The 16,917-nt window shown below is 42.4% G+C and overlaps 2 protein-coding genes across 9 annotated transcripts in view; one reads left to right on the plus strand and one right to left on the minus strand.

The window, feature by feature from the left end:
* LOC120387279 overlaps positions 1-482 on the minus strand; it is an 80,515-nt gene extending 80,033 nt beyond the window's left edge. For all 6 annotated transcript variants that reach the window (XR_005590095.1, XM_039507761.1, XM_039507762.1 and 3 more), the window contains exon 1: positions 348-482. The gene's annotated coding sequence lies outside the window, so the exon portion shown is untranslated. The remainder of the gene's footprint in view (positions 1-347) is intronic.
* Positions 457-12,740, plus strand: RNFT1 (ring finger protein, transmembrane 1). Of its 3 annotated transcripts, none has more exons than XM_039507766.1 (10): positions 457-595; positions 2,395-2,441; positions 3,134-3,564; positions 3,910-3,986; positions 4,706-4,806; positions 5,424-5,577; positions 6,708-6,866; positions 8,684-8,749; positions 9,677-9,778; positions 12,589-12,740. In XM_039507766.1, exons 2-10 carry the CDS (start codon positions 2,395-2,397, stop codon positions 12,721-12,723), a joined length of 1,272 nt encoding a protein of 423 aa, XP_039363700.1. In that variant the 5' UTR covers positions 457-595; the 3' UTR covers positions 12,724-12,740. The 3 variants fall into 3 exon arrangements, with proteins under 3 accessions (XP_039363700.1, XP_039363702.1, XP_039363701.1); XM_039507768.1 differs by having other exon boundaries at positions 3,134-3,144; XM_039507767.1 differs by lacking the exon at positions 2,395-2,441 and having other exon boundaries at positions 458-595.
* Positions 12,741-16,917: the final 4,177 nt, after the last annotated feature.

The following is a 16,917-nucleotide window of genomic DNA, read 5'->3' on the forward strand; positions in this document are numbered from 1 at the left end:
GCGCCTTAGCCCACACCTCACTCCCAATAGCCAGGTAATCTGAGTCCTAACTCCCCAACTTCGCTCCTACCATCCGCCCCCTCAGCCGCGGCCTGCCACTGCCACGTTCACCCTCATAGGGCACCTACCAGCTTCATCAAAATCCACCCCCAGCACCTTCAACTCACTAGCCCCTGCAGACAGCACCCTCCAAAGCCCTGCTCCTCGCCTTCCTCCAGCTCTCCCCTCGGCCCGTTCCTGCCCCCTCTTCGCAACCCCTGACCCCCAGCGCCCACGCCTCAGCGCCTCTCCTTCCTCCCCCGGCCCCTCACGGCTCGCCCCACAACTCCCCCTGGCCCCCTCCTCACCAGCTGTCTCCGCCTCCCCCGCGGGCGCGGTGCTCGCTGGACGCAGCGCCTGAGCCTTGTTGCTATGGTGACAAACAGCTCCGGGCCTTCCTCCTCCTCCCCCCCAGCTCCTCCTCTTCCCACAGCCGGTAGTTGCTGCTGCTTCTTCCCCCGCCCCCAATTTAGCCCAGGCGTCGGCGATGGAGGCCCTGGGAGGCCGCGGCCCGGGCAGCAGGGCTGGGCACGGCGCCCCGGCCGCGTTATGAGAGGTAAGGCTGCGGGGCCGGGGTGATTTGCCCCTCTGGCTCCGCCCCTTACCTGCGCTGCGGCGGATCTGCCCCGCGTTCTGTCCTCGGGCCGTGTCAACGGGGACTGGGCCCTCGCTGTCTAGGGCCGGGGGGGGGAATGGAAAGGGGAGGGTGTTGCCTCTCACAGTTCAATGGGGGGGGGGATTTGCCCCCCACTCTCCGTGCAAATGGAAGGGGGGGGCATTTGCCCCATCCCTGTCTGCCCTCTCTCCCCCTGCCCCCTTGCTAGGGGAGGAAGGTGGAAGGGGAATTAGCACCTTACTGTCTGCCCCACTCCCACCCCTGGGTGGAGATGAAAGGGGGCATTTACCTCTCACTGACTGGTGCTGCCCACCCACGTTCAGCTAGTTTGGCACAGGAGGGTGTGTATGTCACCCCCTCACTGTCCCTGCTGGGAAGGGAAAGCGGGCATTGGCGCTCCTCTGGGTGCTCTTTTGTTCAGGACAATATTTACCTGGCATCAGTGTCTTTGCCTTGGGAGAAACTCAGCAGTGGTGCCATCCCAGAGCAGCAGGGTGACATTCTGATGTGTTTGGGTCAGGTCAGGATGCTGTGTTGGGTCATCACCACACTGTGACAGATAGATATTTTGCAGGCTAGACAGGTGGCTTCAGAACCTGGTTGCAGGACACCATTTCTGATAAACCTGGGAGCATCCCATAAACTCAGGCCTGGGTAGGAGGATCCGACATATTGAAAAAGTACAATTAAAGGGAATTTTTAAAAAATATGTTTTGGTCAGTGTTCAGAGAGTAGATTTAAGATCTATTAATTAAAATACAAAATGTTTGCTAATATATGTAACATTAGAGTGCCTATTAAATTAGAAAGTGAAAAGAATTCTCATAGTAACATTAACTCAGCCGTATTATGCATTCTGTGTGTTTTATAGTATGATTTAATAATAAATGCAGTTATTTTTAAAGTTCTCTAAACAGGTAAACTGCCATGGGCTGATTCTGCAAAGCCTTACTACTAAACGTAGTGGTCCATTAAAACAATGGAATTCATTACAATATAGGAACTACTTTGTCCTGGTAGTTTTTGCAGGAGCAGGTCAGAAACCACCAAATCAAGAATGCTAATTACATTGATCAGTTTTAGCAACATAAATATTAAAGGCCTGATCCTGCAAACCCACGCATGAGAAACTTTATTCATACACTCAGTGGTCTTGTTGACTTCATCTTATTGGATTACTCACACACACACACTAAGGACAGTACATGAGTTTTTGCAAGACTGAGGCCTACGATACGATCATAGGACAACAGATAATGTATCCATAATAGCTCTGAATGTTAGTGAGAAGTTTTACTGTGCATGCAGTTTTTCTTAAATGCTAATAACCCAATTTTTTTTTATAAATTAGCAGAATCTAGTTTTGTTTCAAATGTTAAGTCTTTGCTAATGTAGATATGTGCACAAATAGCATATTGAGGTTTTCTTGCAATTCAGATTGTATGTTTTTCATAGCTTGCATAACTGAAAAATAGGTCAATAGATTTTACTCAAACTTCCCTATATGTCCAACAAAAGAAACATTTTTGAGAAAATGGTGAGCAACTGAAAAGGGTTTATAATGAAAATCCCAACTAAACCACAACTGTAGTGTTTGCTACCAGATAAATACTGTAAAAATACTTTGCACTTCTGTGCTATCTTAATCCAGTAATCTCAAAACACTTTCCAAAGAATATCTAATGAAACAATACACCATTCTTGGGACATATATAAGAACTATTATACCCATTTGACAGATGGGGAGACTGAGGCACAGAAGTGAAATGAATTGCCAAGGGACACAGTGAGTAAATGACAGCACTGGGAATAAAACCCAGATCTCTTGCTCTAACCATTAGACCACTCTTTACTGTCTGCAATTTCCTTTGGAGCTAGATTCTCTACCAACCCTAACCCAGCCCCACATATTAGCTCTTTATTTCCTGCTTTCTTCTCCCTCCCAGGATTATATTGCCTATGCAAAGCCCCCATATGGTGCAAGCTCTTCCCAGTGCCTTTTAAAAAGTGGATTAACCTGGTTCCACTCACTTCCCCAGAAAGGATAATCTCGTTTGGTAATCCCATAATGGCACTCAGTTTTCAGTACTCACTGGATTTTGATTAGACTTGTCTGTGTCTAAATATATGCCATTTTATGGATGCTTAATTGTGCAGTTCCCATCCCCCACCTTCATTATTTCCTTCTATAATCTCATGATGGTTCCCAGCCTTTTTCTGTAAACTTGTATATCATGTTAAAATTTCTGCTACACAAGCTAGTGCCTGTCTCCTCCTATTCAGCTGGGTGCTTTCTAATTTTCAGTGTAGCTTTGGCTGTTCCAGACCGTATGTTTGGCAGCCCATTGAGGGTTACAGTATACATCACTGAATGATCATCAGGATGGCCAAAAGGCTCTGCATTTCAGAGAGACAATTCTATTTTCCTAACTAAACGGAACACTGCTCCTTTAAACATGGCTTTTTCCTCCCCTTTAGGAGACATAGCGGTGAGACAAAAGAATCTGGACCAGAGAGAGATCAATTCAACGCCATGCAATCAAATTGCAGTCATCTCCACAATGCCCCAGGAAGTGGTGATGTTCCCTCGTCCTCTCAGAGTGCCCATATAGCAGGGCTGCCAGGAGAAGGCTCTTGCCACCGTAGTGGAGATGTTCACATCCAGCTAAGCTCTGCCTTGGGAGAAGCAGGGGAAAACCACAGTTTCAGGCACATACGGTCAGGTTCCCAGGGCCGTTCGCATGGCCACTCCCACAGTGAAGCGAGGGGGCCCGAAGATTCCACCTTAGATTCAGAGGAACAGAGTGGAAGCTCCATCTCTGAGCTCAGATATCTCTTCCAGTGGCTGCACAAAAGTCTTCCATACATCTTGATTCTGTGTATCAAACTGACCATGCAGCATATAATCGGTAGAGTATAACACAGTATGGTATGAGGGAACCAGCCCTTTTTTCCTGCATTCAATCCTGCTTATGAGCGTGCCTGAAGTATAATTTGATTTACTTTTAGCTTTATTTTAATTTGATTTCTTCACTGGAAGGAGAAATTTCCTAAAAGAGATTTCAATCACTTATCTGTTTTTCTTTTGTTAGCATATACAATGTAGCTTAATTATTTTAGCTTGATTGCCTGAGCTGTTAAAATTGTATTATGTTATTGCAAGTACTTGCTAGAAGTGCACTTATTTTGCTTTTATTTTATTTTAATCCAGTTTCTTATTTTCCTCCATATAACTGACCCATTTTTCCTAATAGGCATTTCTCTTGGAATTGGGCTGCTAACAACTTTTATGTATGCAAACAAAAGCATTGTAAATCAGGTTTTTCTAAGAGTAAGTATTGCCTGTTGCAATGAAGTTGAAGTGTTTTTACGTTAACTATTACCCAAGACTTTCCATGCATCAGTTTTTGAGAGAAATGTGAAATGATCTTATATTAATTTAGTAAACAAAACAGATAAATATAGGATTTTTGAGATGTAAATGTTTTAGCTATCAATAAAATTTACACACTTCTAAGCCTGACTTAGCACTTGTCAGAGAAGCATACTTTGCAAATTTAAAATAAAATATTGGTACAATCTCTTTTTCTGACTTTCCATATGAAAATGCCTGACAATGCTTCTGCCGTTATGAGACACAAATTCTTAGCTGTATTTTAAAAACTGTTAAGACTACCATTTCATATGCAGAGTATCTGTTCTGAGGGCACAGGGGTTATTGAGAATTTTGTTACTTAGAAAAGCAGTTGAGTATATATATAAACATTAGACATATAAAAAACATTTAACAAAAAACAAAAACATTTCCTTAAGAAGTGTTACTGCTTGGGCGTTCACCCCATTAAAGTGCATGGAGATCTGTGTGAGCACAATGATCTGCCCTTGCACCACTTCTTCCTGGTCTAAAGTAACATAGCAGCATCTTGTACTAGTGACTGTGTTCAAATACTGCAGTTCTAGTTTTATTGAGTGTGAAATAAATTAACTTGAGACTTAAAAAAAAAATCAAAGTAACAGACAACTATTACATTTTTAATGTGTATCTTACAGGAAAGGTGCTCCAAGTTTCAATGTGCTTGGGTACTGATATTCCTAACCGGGTCATCTCTCCTCTTGTATTATACCTTTCACTCTCAGTCACTTTATTACAGGTAATTAGCAGAACATCTATGTTATATTAGTCACTTTTTAAATGAAATGTCATTTCTTGTGAAAACCTCATCTTTGCTCCCGGCAAATATATATATCTTTTTTAAGAGAATCAAGAAGTTGGCTTCTCTTAACAGTCCCGCAAAGCCTTACTGCAAAACACTCATGTGAAGAAGGGTTTGCAAGATTAGACCCTATGTCTGGGGTTCACTGGCACAGCTTGGGTTTGATTCTCAGCCCTGTTACCCCTTGGTGTGGGAGTACTGGGGACACAGTGCCATGAGTTTCTAGCAGGGCATGTGTCTAAGTTTCTTCTCTCACTAGTTTACAACAACCCTGCTAACTAAGGGGCAACATTGGCAGAATGGGAAAGGGAGCAAGTAACTGTATGGCAGGATGAAGGTTACAATGCAGATGTAAAGTGGATTCGAAATGGGGAGCTCTTCATGGATGAGAAAAGATCTCTTTCCCACTCCTTCTAGAGGAAAGCATTACACTATCTAAACATGCTTTTTCTAAAAAAAAGTACCATTTTAAATGAAACCATACGGTGATATCCATTCATGGTGTGTACCTCTGGAGAGTGTACCCTTGTAATTTTAGATATTTCTTTTTGTAGCTTAATCTTTTTAAAACCTACTGTGGATTTTATGAACTTCTGGGAGGTACTTTGGATCGTGGGAATCACAGACTTTATTCTGAAATTCCTCTTCATGGGCTTCAAATGCTTTATTCTCTTGGTGCCTTCTTTTATGATGTCTTTTAAATCCAAGGTAAGAAAATAATCTATACTTAGCTTTAACATGAAGTTCCTTTTACAGTACAATCAGCCAGTCATGAATCCCACCTAGAGGAACATTTTCCTTAATTAAAGCTCTGCGCATTATCTGTTGATGCAGGGGAAGGGAAAAACCATTGTCAACTATTTTTTGAGTATGGTCTTTCAGCTACTTGTGCACCCGTTTTATAGTAATTTAATCTAGACCGCATTTCCCTAGTTTGGTTATGAGAATGTCATGTGAGACTGCATCAAAAGCCTTACTAAAATCAAGTTATGTCACACCTACTGCTGTCCCCTAACCACCAGGCCCAGTAACTCTTTTAAAGAAAGAGATTAGGTTGGTTTGGCATGATTTGTTCTTGACAAATTCATGATGGTTATTCCTTATTGTATTGTCCTCTAGGTGCTTATAAATTGATTGCAAAACTGTTTTAAAAGGGAGCTTTTAAAGAATACAGAGTAACTTGTGGGGGAGGTAAATGGAGTTCTGATTAACGTGGTTGTAAAATGAAAGGCCTTTTCTTAACCCCCGTTTTTCTCAGCATTATATATGCACACAATTTTTTAACAGAAAATTGATCTTTATGTTTGGATTTTTCTTGTAACTTTTTCCCTTTTTTAATGCTTATGAAAGCAAGACTGATAACACTGGTAAGTAGGTAGGCACTTGGCAAAGGCACCCCTATTGTGATCTTAAGTACCTTGATGTTTCTGGCCTTCTCTTGAGCAGAGCCTGCTAGTTGACATTTGTCAACTATCATAAAACAACTGCACAACTAGCGACTTGCCAAAGATCATCCGTTTTGTTGTTTGTCTTGACATCTAACTCTAATTGGTGAAGTGTTAGTGAATTAACCCATGATAAAACATCTTTTTTAAAATCATGATCTTGGCCCCATTTTTAAGGAGTTTAATGTAACACCGTGCAGTTTTGTAACTCATACATGTATGGGATTTTAATGACTCAAGTTTCCAAACAGTATTTCAGATCTGTTGAGACACTAGTTAAGATATAATGAGGGATAAATATTAAAAAGAGAGTACATGTATAGAAAAGATGCATTAACTTTAAATTATCTGTGTTTTAAATGTATTTTTAAATATTCCTCTTGTTGTTCCTAGGGCTACTGGTATATGCTGTTAGAAGAATTCTGCCAGTATTACCGTACATTTGTCCCCATACCAATTTGGTTTCGTTATCTTATTGGCTATAGGGAGCTGGACAATGTACTGGGGCGGAGTCTTGGAGTATTGCTGGGTCTACTCTATTTCATCCTAAAAGTATGTAAACGTTATCTTCCTCTGTATTTTAATGTACTAAGATGATACTGCAGTAATTACTATAGAAGAGATGTAGACATACAAATTAATTTATTCTGAAATATTCACCAGAGTTTGAACTGACTTGCTGGTTTAATACAGCCTTCCAGAATCAATATAAAAATTTGCTAGGTCAGGCACTAAATCTATTCACCCTCCCTTTGAAGGATGATTAGAAAACTAATGATGTTTTACACAGTCCAAAAATTGCTTGCCACAGCTGAGTGTGAGAGTAGGAATTCTGTCTGAACTAGTTGTTAATGCCAGGATGGCTACATATGTTTTGTGTCCTTTAAGCTAAGATCCACTGGGTTGCTCTCACTGTTGGAGAGTTCAGGTTCTGAATTTCACTTTAACACAGCAAGCACTAGGGCATTCTCAGGGTGGCAGCCTGACCCTCTGTTTCCTGCTGCGTCTGGGAGATCTGCCGGAGCCTGAGTTTGGCAACTTCATGGCCCTATTGTGTTTTTGAGTGGCCTTTGTAATAATAGGGAATCAGGTTGGTGGGTCTTTGGGATTTTTGGTTAATTAGAGACTTCTGTTGTTCTGTTTGTTTTTTTGTAATTTTGCTATAGAGTGCCTATGTGCCTTTGTACTGCCAATATAAATTTCTAAATAGAATGGTTACATCAAATTGAGGTCGCTTTTGTCAAACTCATAAGTGGCTTCCAAAGTAAGACCAAACTTGAACTAGGGTGGAAAAAAATATTAAGAACTTGTGGACAGAATGCAGAGTAATGCACCAAATAAGTCTTAACTGTTACTGTAGACTTCTTGTAGGCAGTATGTAAACAAATTGCCAAGGGAGATAGGCAGAATTCCAGTTAACGAAACCATCTCCTTTTGGAAAATCTTGCATTATGTAAAATTGTTGCTTTGGGCTTCCATTCCACTATTTTAACTTGTCAGCTTAATATGTTTCTCCTCAACATGGCTTAGAACCTCCCTGTCACAAAGGGAAGTTGGGTATCAACTCCCATTGATTTTCAGTGTAGTCGGGTACCTAACTCCCTTTTGTCCGTTTGACAGTATCCCACTCTGTGTTTATCCAAGGCATATCCACAACTATCTTGGTTTGGTACAGTTTATATATAACACAGCAGCTGTGTTCTATTGTTTACTATACACATGCAAAATTAAAAGATTATGTTAAAAAAAATTGATTGCCAAGTTAAGTACTCACAAGTTAGGTAATGCTAGATATAAAGTTGCCTGTGCCACCTTAACTTAGCCCCCTTGTGTGTATGCACTATGGTACAGTCTTTAATTACATGATCGCTTACTATTTTTTTCCAGTGAGGACAGACTCTTCTGAGATATTAGCTCCAAAACATGGGGGTTCGAGAGCATCTCAAAAAAAAAATTTACCACAATTTTTGTAACATGAGCAAAACAATATATTTTACTGTAGTCTCATTTTTGGAACTGCTCAACCATTTTGGTTGAAATTTTGCACAAGAGTTCAGCCTGAGGCAGACACCCAGCATGGAAAATTTCAGACTTAACAGTTAAAATTTGGCAAAGTTTATAAGCGACCGAAAGCATGGTTTTAAAAAGGGGAAGTGTTGGGCATCTCAGTAATAAGTAGAGCTACCTAGTCCCTCCTACAATTGTTTCGTTACCAGACTAAAAGTAAAACACTGAAGGCCAAGTGTGCAAAGCGTTGCACAGAATTCTAGCACTGAGGCTCTTCACTTCAAAATCTGTACAAGGTTTGAAAATCTACTTCTTGGAAATAAATATTAAGCATAATTTTGTTTTTCTTTTCTCAATTTCAGCTTTTGAGCCTTTTTGGACATCTGAGAAACTTTAGACAGGTTTTGCGGATATTTTGTACACGACCAGTGAGTATTGGATTCTCTGTAACAACAAAATGACAAATGTGGCTTCTACCAAAATGATTCTTCTTGAAGATAGCTTTTTCCTGTGTACTAGTTGATCACATTGTTTTTAGTTACATGGAGTTCAACTTTCAAAGTAATCCCACTGTTTGTTCCCTTCTTACAGTTTCTTGCACTGTAAAATTTAATTTCTCAGCTTCACGATCATGGGCCGACCTGAAGTCACTTTAAAAGTGATCAGTTTTTTATTGTGTAAGCAGCATCTTGAGGTAAACTATTTGAATACCATGTAAATAAAGTATGATATAAAGAATATATTTTAAAGATGGGCAAAATATTTGTTTGACTCACATCTGCAAGAACAAAGTAGCAAACCTTTACCCATTAGCAACTAACTGAAATATACAAGAGTGAGACCCAGATTTTGGCAAAATAAATGAAGAATAAACAGATATTCCATTCAAAATAAAAAATGATTATTTTTCTAGAACAGTGGGTGGTTGATAAAATGTATTGTAATTTAATCTAGAGCCTGCTGTGCATGTACCAGAATATATGAGTATTTTTGACATTTAATTAGATGAATACTAAAATATAGTTGTCTGTGTAAGCAATACTCTCTTAACAGTAAGTGATGTGTTTCCATTCTGGTCAATGTGTAACAGCCCATGACAGAACTTTGCTGCAGAAAGGCCACCATTGTAGCAAATTACTTTTGAAGTCCCCACATAGTGTGCTCAGTAGATTATACCCAAATACCACCTTGCCCTGAAGCATGTATGTGTCAATGTAGCATCCTAAGGATTGAAACACTTAACATCCTGTTGCCCCAGGGATTTAATTGTTTCCCCTCTAACCACATCCTTTCAGTCTTCCTTATCTTTTTCTGGATCTTAACGTGCTGCAAAATCTTTTTTTTTTTTTTAACAGCACTATGGAGTGACAGCTAGCAAGAGACAGTGTTCTGAAGCAGATGATATTTGTTCAATATGCCAAGCTGAATTTCAAAAGCCTATTCTTCTCATCTGCCAGGTAATTCTAAAGAGATTTTTGAATTGGAGAATCACAATGTGGGAGGCTCCGATTCTGAAACTTTGTGACTCAAGCTGATGGTGTCAGTGTCAGTTGGATAATAGCAACAGCTTTATGGAAAAACTTGTAGATGCTTGTGAATGGGAAACTCCCTTTTGCTGGAAGAGTACTGTGCTAGCTTGCGTGTATGTGCCTGCAACTTTTTTAAAATGTTTGACATATTATACGCTAAAGACAGCAGCTGTCAGTACTATATTGTATGGGACCAGTTGTTTAATACTAGCAAGTATTCAACAAGGGATTGGACACTTAGATGGATAAAAGAATATACAGCATTGATGCCAACAAATTTTGGAAGAGTTTAAATTGCATGCTTCAAAGACTAAAGAAATATCTAACTACTATGGATTAGGAGGTTTTTTTGCACCTTCCCCTAAAGCATCTAGTGCTGACTGCAGTCAGAGACAACACACTGGACTAGATGGACCGTGAGTCTGATTTAATATGGCAATTCCTATGTTTCTTAGGAGATTTGAAGACACTATTTTTGAAGACAGATTTGGGGTAGAAAAAGCTATCAACTTGTTCTCACTTGACTGTGCTATACTGCTGATGCTTTGCAGTGGTTGGTTTTTTTTTTGGTTTGTTTTTTAAATAAATACAGTAATTGCTGTTGTTACAGGTAGGGTTGGTAGCACTGTCTATGGTTAAGGTTGCCCAACATTTCCCATTATATGACCCTGTTTTCATTTGCTTTTATCTTGCAAAACTTGGAAAATTTCATCCCAAATGGTTCATGTTGGGTGTCTGCTTCAGACTGATTTGTTTGTTTTTGAAAAGTTCAGCCAAAATAGTCCAGTCACTTCTGAAAATGAGGCTAGGAAAAAATATTTGTTAAAAAAAATTCTGGTGAATTTTTCTTTTAGCGGCTGTCTAGCTCCTTATGCTTTGGAGCAGAAACTCTAAATGCGTCAGGGGATTGCCTTTGTGACAGGGATGAACATGTTGTGCTCCCTGTGAAAATCTGCCCAGGGCGCAGGAGGACTTTTTCCTGCAATTGCAACTCGGGGCTGTTGTAGCCAGGGCTGGGTCTGGGCACCTGAACTGAGTGCAGGGAGCCTGTCTTTCCTGTGCTCTCAGTGACCCCGCCCCCCCCTTCTCGGTCCAGGCAGCATGGAGAATGAAACCACCTAATTTGAATGCAAGGGGAGTAGATTGGCACAAGGAGCAAAGGGGTGGTGAAGAGAGGAGAACCGTGTCAGGGTGGGAGGATAGATTGGGACTGGAGGTTGGCAGGGGGGAGACTGGAACTGAACCAGTGGGACCAGGAGAAAGAGGAGAGGGAGAGACAAATCTGAGGATCTAGAGTATGTGAGTCAGAACTGGGACTGTTTGAGCAAGAGACTGGGCCAAGGAGTGGAGGGACACTAAGAGCGGGACTGGGAGGTAGTGGGGATGAGTAATGTGTATGCAGGGAGACACAGATTAGATTAGGAAGTAGGATAAGGAGGAGCTGGGAATGGCTGGGGAAGGAGAGTGGGACTAGGGTGAAAAGCCTGAGGAATCTGGGGCTGCAAGAACAGAACTGGGTGAGGAGCCAGTAGTGAGGAATAAACAGGCACTGGGACCAAGGGGAGCGGATAGGTCAGAAGGGGCCACACTTGGTGGGGAAATGGGCCAAAATTTGTGCCCACTAGGGGACACACTCCTCCAAAGCCAGGAATGGAACCCAGGAGTCACTGTTGCTACATGAGGAAATTCGGGTTTTTTTTTTTTTTTCTCAGATTGCTTTTTTAAGTAACACACCAGAAAAATTCTCTGTTAAAAGCACACTATTAATGTTACAAAGTCAAAAGTTCACTGCTCGGAAATGCCACAACGTCTGTGCAACCTTGATGTGACCCCCCTCCCCCCTTGTGTGTAAGCATTGTGGTGTTTAATTATGCGATCACATACTATTTTTTTTCCCACAGAACCTCTTGCCTCAGAGTGCACAGGATTCACCTGTTCTGGGGATGAATTAAGGTTATGTAGTTTAAAAAAAAAACACAACATATCTGTAGGATTCTGCATCACCTGTTGCAGAAGTTGGAAGGTGCGTAGCAACTGCAGCAGGGGATTGCAGGAATAGAAACAATGGGCTCATGGGTAAAACAGTTAAATTCTGCCCTTAAGAATTTGATTTTGTCCCTGTCTTAGCCACAGAGCTTTGCTTTGAATATACTAAGTGCTGTATAATGCGAAGGACTCTTAAAAATCCGGTCCTGCTTGTCTCAAATTGGTCACCCCAAATTAGTGGATACCTTAATAGCTCTGTGATGTAGAAAAGCCCATAAGAAAATTAATAATTGTTTTCAGAGCAAAGTCCAAATAGTGCGCAGGAAATAAGACATAGGGCCACTCATCAAACAAGAAAACAAAATATTGAATGGCTGCTCATTAAGTGATCACCCATCCATTCCATGCACTGCATGAGGCAAGGGTCCTCTGCAAAAAATAGGATATGATCACGTGATTAAATATTATCATAATACTTACGCATAGAGGAGCTGAATCAGCATTGCACAGGTAACCTTACTTCTGGCATTTCCTAAGATCTGAATGCTTGAGTTTGCAATTTTAATATTTTTAGCTTGGTTTTATATGCAATTATATAAGTAGAATAGTTTAGCAGAACCATTAATTATTAGGAGAGTAACTAGATTTTTAATATTCTAAATGGATTTGAAAAACAGTTTGTAATAAATATTAGATCTTTTGTGCTCTTGCCATTAAAAAATGTCAAGTACTTGTCATTCTTTTCATTACAGCACATATTTTGTGAAGAATGCATCTCTTTATGGTTCAATAGAGAGAAAACATGTCCACTCTGCAGAACTGTTATTTCAGACCATGTTAACAAATGGAAGGATGGAGCCACTTCTATGCATCTACAGATTTATTAAAACATGTCATACTTTTACATTTTTTACAGTGTACATTCATTTGAATTAATGTTTTGCAGTTTAATGTGGATGGTAAAGGGACTGTGTTTAAGATTAGCAAAGGATTATCTAAGACCCTCAAGTACTTCTATCAAATGTTCTAAAAATTTGAGTTTATTAAAACATAGCATAATTGAAAACTGCCTTTTCATAGATTAAAAAAATCTTAAATTTTAGAATTAATGTTCAAAATCCAACATTTTGATTTTTTTTCATAATACTTCAGAGAAATGGTCAAATATTTGAAAATGCTGCGCAGTTAGTTACTTCCCTCAGTGTTTTACATGAACATCTACAATAGTTTGCAGTGTTCTGAATTATAGTAAATTGCATTTATTCTTGTATGACTTTACCACACACAGCAGCTACAGAGGCGGGCTATGATCTTGGGATGCTGACAGGGGCGGCTCTAGACCCCAGCGCGCCAAGCAGGCGCTTGGGGCGGCCGTTTCCCGGGCGGCGCGCTCGGGGAGCTTGGCGCTCGGCATGCCTGCGCGGCCAGGTCGGGGGGGGGCCGGACGACCGCCGGACCTGCCGCAGGGCGTGGTCCGCCGTCCCCCGCCTCCCGGTTGAGCTCGCAGTGCCTGCCTGCCGTGCGGCAGCGCTGGGGTCGGGCTCCGGTGGACGCCGGCCCAGGAGCTGCAGGAGCTCAGCCGAAGCGGGAAGAGCGGGAACCGCTGAGGACGGACGGCGGGGAGCGCGCGCGCTCGCTGCTGCGTGATCTCTAGAGCCGCCCCTGGATGCTGAGCACCGACAACTCCTATGGACTTGAGTGGGAGTTGCAGAGCTACTCATCAGACTCAAAGAGTAGGCCTTTTAATGCTTAACCTGATAGTTCAGAGAAATGAGCCCTCTTTTTTCATGTGTTAGACCTATGTCATTAACTGTTTTTCATTACATTTTGAGGAAAATCATACGAATTTCCCCCACTTAGGTCCACTGCAGATCTATAGGAATCTTTCTCCATCTTATGCTTATCATATAAATTACCCAGCCACTGCTGGAAGTTTTTTACTTTATAAAGTTTGTATTTTCAAAACAAATCTTTAATGCTATATTTTTGTCAAATATCAAGTAACCAAATCTTCTTAAATGGGAGAATCTATTTTATATTATATATACACAATTTGTAGTGTGCATAGAATATAGAGAATAAATGCAGTTTGAATTCTTTTGGCTGGTGCATGTTCTATAAGCATACAGGATTTGTTACTGTTCCATTGATAACAGCAACTTTTAAATATATGCAACACATGAAAGATCACCATTTGCCCCATAAAATTAGATAACTTTCAAAGACAAATGTCCTGGTGATTAGTCTCTACGCTAACTGTGCAACCAAATCATTCTCTTCTCTCTGCTTATGTCTCTCTCCTCACTTCTTCCATTCAGACATAAAAGGCAAAAACTCTCCTGCCAGTGAATTACTGCAGGGCTGAATTTAGCCTGAATTTAGTTTTTGGCTGTTTTGGTACTCTCTCTGTTGAACACTTAAAGAAACTGCCAATTTGAGAAATGCTTGGTTTCTTTGCAAGAGAATGTGCTCCTATCTTAGGGTATGTCTACACTACAGAATTAGGTTGATTTTATTTAAGTCAACACTGAGCCTCCGATTTAAGCAAGTCGATTCTGCATGTCCCCACTATGCACATCCTTACTAATATCCTCACTAGCAGGGCTTGCATCGACTCACAGAGCGCTGCACTCTAGGTAGCTATCCCACAGTGCATGGAGCCGACAGGAACATTGGGTTGGGCTTGCAATGCCTCATGGGACCAAAACATTTGCGTGGGTGGTTATGGGAAATTGGCATTAGCCTCTCCTGATGTACTTTCCTCCCTCCCTGAAATCAACAGCAAACAAACCAAGCCTTTTTCGTGCCTTTTTTCCTAAGCCTGGGTTACCCATACAGATGCCATTGCATGGCAAGCATGGACCGTGCTCAGCTGTACACTGTTGTGAACACTGAAAACTTCTCACGCCTTATTCTGAAGTATTTGCTCGGCCGAAGCAGGAGCCGCCGCTTGGAAAAAATGGTTACTCACCTTCTCAAACTGTGGTTCTTCGAGATGTGTTGTTTGTGTCCATTCCAATCAGGTGTGTGCGCACGCACGTGCACAGCAGCCGGAAGATTTTTTCCCCTCGCAGCAACTGTAGGGTCAGCCTGGGTGCCTGAGTCACACCTTCATGGTGTCCAATATAGAGCCCTGCACCCCCTCAGCTGCTTCTTGCCGGCTACTCCGACATAGGGGTAGGAGGGTGGGGATTGGAATGGACATGAACAACACGTCTCGAAGACAACAGTTATGAGAAGGTGAGTAACCGTTTTTTCTTCGAGGGCTTGTTCATGTCAGGTGACTCTCAAGCCCAAATTCAGGAGGCTGGGTCAGAGTCATCCACTGACTGGAGCACTGCTCAGCCAAAGGCCGTGTCATCTCTAGCCTGTTGCGTAATTGCATAATACATGGTAAAAGTGTGGATAGAAGACCACGTCGCCGCCCTGTAGATTTCCTGAGTAGGGATGTGAGCCAGGAATGCTGCTCACCCGGCCTGCACCCTGGTGGAGTGTGCAATGATCGAGGGTGCGAGAACCCCCACCAGACTGCAGCACTTGCATATGCAGGACATGATCCATGACGAGATGCGTTGGGAGGACATGGGTAGGCCCTTCATTCTGTCTTGCCACCGCCACGAACAGCTGGACTGATTTTCTCAATGGCTTTGTTCTTTCGATGTAGAAAGCTAGCGCCCTGCGAACATCTAGTGAGTGAAGTCTCTGCTCCCTGGCGCTAGAATGCAGTTTAGGGTAGAATACGGGGAGAAAGATGTCCTGGTTGACGTGGAACTGCAACACGACCTTTGGGAGGAAAGCAGGATGGGGCCTGAGCTGAACCTTGTCCTTACAGAACACGGTATAAGGGGGCTCTGATGTCACGGCCCTGAGCTCAAACACCCTCCTGGCCGAGGTTATCGCTACTAGGAATGCTACCTTGTAAGAGAGGTAGAGCAGGAAGCAAGTTGCTAACGGTTCAAATGCAGGTCCCATGAGCCTAGAGAGGACCAGGTTGAGGTCCCAGGCATGGACAGGTTGATGGACATTACGGTATAGCCTATTGAGCCCTTTTAAGAACCAGCTGACCATCAGTTTAGCAAACACAGAGCAGCCCTCCTCGCCGGCGTGGAAAGCTGAGATGGAAGTTAAGTGCAGCCTTATTGATGATAACGAAAGCCCCTGCTGCTTCAGATGTAGGAGGTAGTCCAGAATAAGTGGCACTGAGGCTAGCATTGGGGGTGAATGATGCTGCGCTGACCAGACTGAATCTCTTCCACTTGGCAAGGTATGTGGCTTTCATAGAGGGTTTTATGCTGCCAAGGAGGACTTTTCTAACCTGGCCTGAACAGGAAAGCTCCATCAGTTTCAACCATGGAGCTTCCACGCCATGAGGTGAAGCAACCAAAGATGGCCGTGATCTTGTGATAGAAGGTCCAGGCAGAGTGGGAGGGTGATTAGGGCTTCTATGGACACGTCTAGGAGAGATGTGTACCAGTGCTGTTGAGGTCATGATGGAGCTATCAATATACCTGAGCTCATTCCCTTCAGATCTTGAGGAGCACCTTGTGAAGCAGTGGTATGGGTGGAAAGGTGTGTAAGAGAGAACCTCCCCATAGGAGGAGGAACGCATCAGCGCTGGAGCCCAGGTTGTGATTTTGGAAGGAGCAGAACTGCTGACACTTCCTGTTGCATTGCGTGGCGAATAGGTCTATCTGGAAGATCAAAATCACAACGTACAGGCAAAGGGTCCACCAGCTCATTCTGTACCCCAGGGAAGTACGACACATGTAGGTGTACTGAATGTTCTACACAAGTCCCACAGGATGAGAGCTTCCTGGCACAGGGGAGAGGAGTGTGCACCCCCCAGTTGTTGATATAGAACATTGCCATGGTGTTGTCCATCATGACTAATACACATTGTCCCGTTAAGTGTGCTCGGAAGGTCTGGCGCACCTCTCTCAGCTCTCTGACTTTGATATAGAGAGCTAGATCCACCTGAGACCAGAGGTCTTGAGTCCTGAGGTCTCCCAGATGTGCTTCCCAGCCCAAGTCTGATGCATCCATCACTAGCATCAGAGACAGGTGAGGACTGGAGAAGGAGA

Source organism: Mauremys reevesii, linkage group 20 (assembly GCF_016161935.1).
Source record: "Mauremys reevesii isolate NIE-2019 linkage group 20, ASM1616193v1, whole genome shotgun sequence".
Lineage (NCBI taxonomy): Eukaryota > Metazoa > Chordata > Testudines > Geoemydidae > Mauremys > Mauremys reevesii.

What these genes read in the sequence shown, in the direction of transcription:
- RNFT1 (XM_039507766.1), top strand. Translation starts at nt 2,395, where the DNA reads ATGGGGAGACTGAGGCACAGAAGTGAAATGAATTGCCAAGGGACACA. An exon ending in ATGAATTGCCAAGGGACACA is followed by an intron (nt 2,442 to 3,133) that starts GTGAGTAAATGA and finishes CCTCCCCTTTAG; the next exon opens with GAGACATAGCGGTGAGACAA. An exon ending in TGATGTCTTTTAAATCCAAG is followed by an intron (nt 5,578 to 6,707) that starts GTAAGAAAATAA and finishes TGTTGTTCCTAG; the next exon opens with GGCTACTGGTATATGCTGTT.